General features: G+C 39.0%; 1 protein-coding gene across 8 annotated transcripts in view; it reads left to right on the top strand.

Moving 5' to 3' along the window:
- The window catches only part of LOC106529922 (syntaxin-binding protein 5), a 108537-nt gene that overhangs the window by 102038 nt on the left and 2412 nt on the right, over nucleotides 1-4087 (top strand). For all 8 annotated transcript variants that reach the window (XM_014025449.1, XM_014025443.1, XM_014025441.1 and 5 more), the window contains 2 exons: nucleotides 1985-2096; nucleotides 2845-3065. In XM_014025449.1, coding sequence (XP_013880903.1) covers nucleotides 1985-2096; nucleotides 2845-3065 — 333 coding nt within the window. The remainder of the gene's footprint in view (nucleotides 1-1984; nucleotides 2097-2844; nucleotides 3066-4087) is intronic.

Here is a 4087-nt window from a genome sequence, read left to right as displayed (position 1 = left end):
TATATATATAATATGATGTTTTTTTGACTGGGGTGTTAAACAGAGAATCATCTTTGCTTTAATATGGGACAAACAAATGTTCTGTTAGTTAATGTGGTTTAATTAGAAAAACTCAGTGAATCTCACAGACAGCGCAGCAACACGCTCATACAGCAGTCTCTCAGGAGGAGAGTTTAGTCACTCACACAGAGTTGGACAGATCTGTTCAATAACAACATTCTGAACATATATTTGATATAAAGTTAGGTTTTACAGACCAAAGTCTCTGGTAGTTCAGGAGCAAAGTGCAGGAGGAGAAGTCAGGACTGATCGCGTCGCTGCAGCAGCTCGAGTCGACTCGAGCCGGCCCGCTGCTTCAACTAAACCTGCTCTCACTGAAAGTCCCGCCCTGCTCTGCTCCGATTGGATAAAACGGCTCTGGACTTCGTCTGATTTGTTGAAGGCAGTGTCCATTTAATCCTTATATCAGGGTCCAGCTGTGGCACACCGAACAATGATCCATTCACACCAGTGTGGCTGGATTCTTTTTTTTTTTTTTAAGAAATCAGGTCGCCTTTGCGACCAAACTGGTCGCACTCTAGAGCCCTGCTAGCTGTTGTTTTGACAATCAGGTACAATCTTAGGTACGCAAGGGAGCTTTATGACGTTACATCTGGTGCGCTTTTTTTCTTTTTTGACCACGCATGCGTACCTGCCCACTGGTTATGTGCAACTCTGCTTATAAGGCTGAGTTCACCTGAAACTCCATGGACTGAAGAAGTCTACTGGAGGAGAAATGTTTCATTAAAGAAGAAACTGTCCAGAGGATCTACCGTATTTAGTCAAGTATAATACGTAAAATCAAATCCATAAAATCATCCATAAAATTGGGGGGTAGTACTATACTTAGATAAATATTTTTACTTAAGTATTTTAACTGAAATATTGGCTTCATTCACAAAATGCCTGAGTCCAGAAATGAGGCCGCGTTGTAAAAAGTAGTTGAAACGAGCTTACCTCTGACTCCTCCTTTCTTCAGAGCGAGATAACAGATCCAGGCAGGAGGCATGATGTGAAAGAAAGGGGGAAAGTATTCCTGCACCTTAGTAATGATAACAAACTTATGACATTAGTGTGTGACTGGGCCGCTCCTCAAACAACAACAAACACATGTCCGTCTGTAATGGCTGCCGTCTACCGGTGTTCTGAAAAAGTTTGTATCCCTGAAAAAAGTTTCCCCACCAGAGGGGGCGCTCGCGAGTAGGAAGTAATCTGCTTTCCCCCCCAGAAGATGTGGGAAGTCTCTGACTTTTGTGTTGGCGCCTCCTGGTGGACTATGTGTAAAATGCCAGAATTCATATGATGCTGCTACAGCTGATGTGTTTGTTGTCAAAATACCTTTTAGTACATATGTTGTTAAAATRAAATGAACAGTCCAATGATCATTTTACTGATATGTATAAAGACTGCAAAGGCCGAAAAATCTTGAAGTCTGTATTTTTTATGCTTTTTAAGCTCAAGCGGTGGGGGGGGTGTCTTATTATACATGAGATCGTAATATACATTATACATGAATAAATACAGTACTTATTTTTATTTTTCATATTTTCTCCACATTGGACCATTCTTTCTGTGTGCTGAAAGCTGGACTTTAATATGTCAGTGGGTGATTTATTTTGAATGCAGGTCACTTTCCCGAAGCCAATAGTCTTTAGTAGCATGTTGATTCAAACAAATGACATACTTGAAGTAGTGTGAGTCTGTTAAACATTACAACTAATGATTAAACCTCATGTTTAACCCTCATGATTATTCTGTCTGTCAACATGTTCATACAGTTTATTTCTCTTTATCTGTTTATTATTCCTCAATGTTGAACAAGTTGGCCACTATGAGGTTTACCTTTTTCAACCCTGGGGTTGTTGTATTAAATCTGTTGATGTAAGTTGCTCAGTCTCATGGAAGAACATGTTCAGATGGTGCTGATGGTCTTGTCCTTCCTCAGGAGATGCTCAGTGAGTTGTTCACCCCTGTGGAGACACCAGAGGCTCCGAACAGAGGATTCTTCAAAGGCCTCTTTGGTGGAGGAGCTCAGTCTTTGGACAGGGAGGACCTCTGTGAGTGTGTACTGCATTCATTCATTCACTCTGTGTTTACTGTTATCACCTGCTGGTAAAAGGTGGGCCATAATGATTTGTCAAAATACATACAGTATGTAAGAAACTATTATCATATTTTAATGAAACTCTTGTAAATTAAACAATTGCTTTCTGACTATAACTGATTAAGTAGGTCAGTGATTAGGTTTTGGACAGCTTTCTCTGACTAAGTATAAAAGGGCTGAAGACATGGCATAAAAATCATAATTTCTCCCTCTGATCTCCCAGTATAGCACAGCTCATAAAGAACTATATAAACACTTATAAAGATGGCTGAATTTTTTTTCTTCACTTAATGATCTGTGTTATCTTCTTCATCATCGTCTTTTTCACCAGTAGAAACAGCCAGTTGTTGATCACGTGACTCCTGTGATGAGAAAAAAGTGTTTCCATTGCAGTTTTGCGAAAAACACCAATTTCGATACGGCCGAAAAACCACCTCATCCTAGCGCAAAAACATTTTGTGGAAAAACGTAATTTTTTTTCGAAATTGACGTGTTTCCAAGCAAATTTATTTTTGAAATTCTAATTTGCGCATTTTCATGGTCAATGGAAACGCAGCTACTCTGGAATGAAGAGGGTTGAGAAAAAGATCACCAGGCTAATTTACTTTACATAAAAAAGTAACATTTTTGGTATGAACTGGTATATTTTGACATAAAAAAGGATTTATTTAAACATTCTTCTGGGTTTTCTGGCCTTTCAGTTGGAGAGACGACAGCAGGTAAAGCCTCCCGCAGCCTGGCCCAGCACATCCCAGGCCCCGGCAGCATGGAGGGCATGAAGGGGGCAGCGTCTGGGGTGGTGGGTGACCTGGCCAGGGCCAGGATAGCTCTGGATGAGAGGGGCCAGAAACTGGGCGAGCTGGAGGAGAGAACAGCAGCCATGATGGCCAGCGCCGAGTCTTTCTCCAAACACGCTCATGATGTAAGAAAAAAAAGCTTTTAATAGTGTCAGTACTGTCTTAAAACAAGAAACACTGGACACATTTTAATGAAACTTTCAGTAAAAAATCATAGCCAACCCATTACAAGATGGCTGCCACAGCTAGGTGACATTAGCCCACATACATATGACTCCAGCTCAGTCAGTTTTACAGAAAATGAAATCATATTTGATATGATAGAAGCTGAGAGTTGTTCATAACAACACAACATTTTATAATAATGTTAATTTCAAGGTTTGACTAAAATAAGTCTGTCATTTCTCAACAGAAGATGATCTTAGACCAGAGGTGGGAAATCCTGGTCCTTGAGTGCTTCTATTCTACATGTTTTGTTCCTCTGCTCCAACACACTGGTTTGAATTAACAGGTGGTTAACAGGCTTCTGCAGAACTTCAGAAGGTAGTTCAGCGAATCAGGTGTGTTGGAATGGAGAAACAAGTCAAATGTGCAGGATAGAGCAGGGGTTCTTAAACTTTTTGACCTCGGGGCCCAATCAATTGAACATAAAGTGGCACCAGGCACAGTCAGGCATTATCAATGTACGGATCAAAATGATAATTATTCTAAATCTTGGTTTAATTTCTCTTGTATTTACATTATAACTAAATTAAATACACTTACATTTTAAAAGTAAAACTCCTGTCAAATAATCACAAGACATGATTATGTCTTTTTTTATATTGTAACCTGCCCAAAACAAATGTTTGAACAAATTCAAAGATCAGTCAACAGACCACTCAGGCTTATCAGCACAAAAATACTGTATATATTTTTAACATAAACAATAACAAAAATAGACAATTCAATAAATAAAATTGTGGGCATATTATAACTAAATTAAATACATTTACATTTTAACTCCTGTCAAATAATCACAAGACGTGATTAGGACAAACAATTTTTTTATACTGTAACCTGCCCAAAACAAATATTTGAACAAATACAAAGGTCAGTCAACAGACCACTCAGGCTTATCAGCACAAATATTTACACAGTATATATA

Source organism: Austrofundulus limnaeus, unplaced genomic scaffold, assembly GCF_001266775.1.
Source record: "Austrofundulus limnaeus strain Quisiro unplaced genomic scaffold, Austrofundulus_limnaeus-1.0 Scaffold476, whole genome shotgun sequence".
Lineage (NCBI taxonomy): Eukaryota > Metazoa > Chordata > Actinopteri > Cyprinodontiformes > Rivulidae > Austrofundulus > Austrofundulus limnaeus.
Note: the sequence above shows the minus strand (reverse complement) of the source record. Positions and strands in the feature narration are given on the sequence as shown.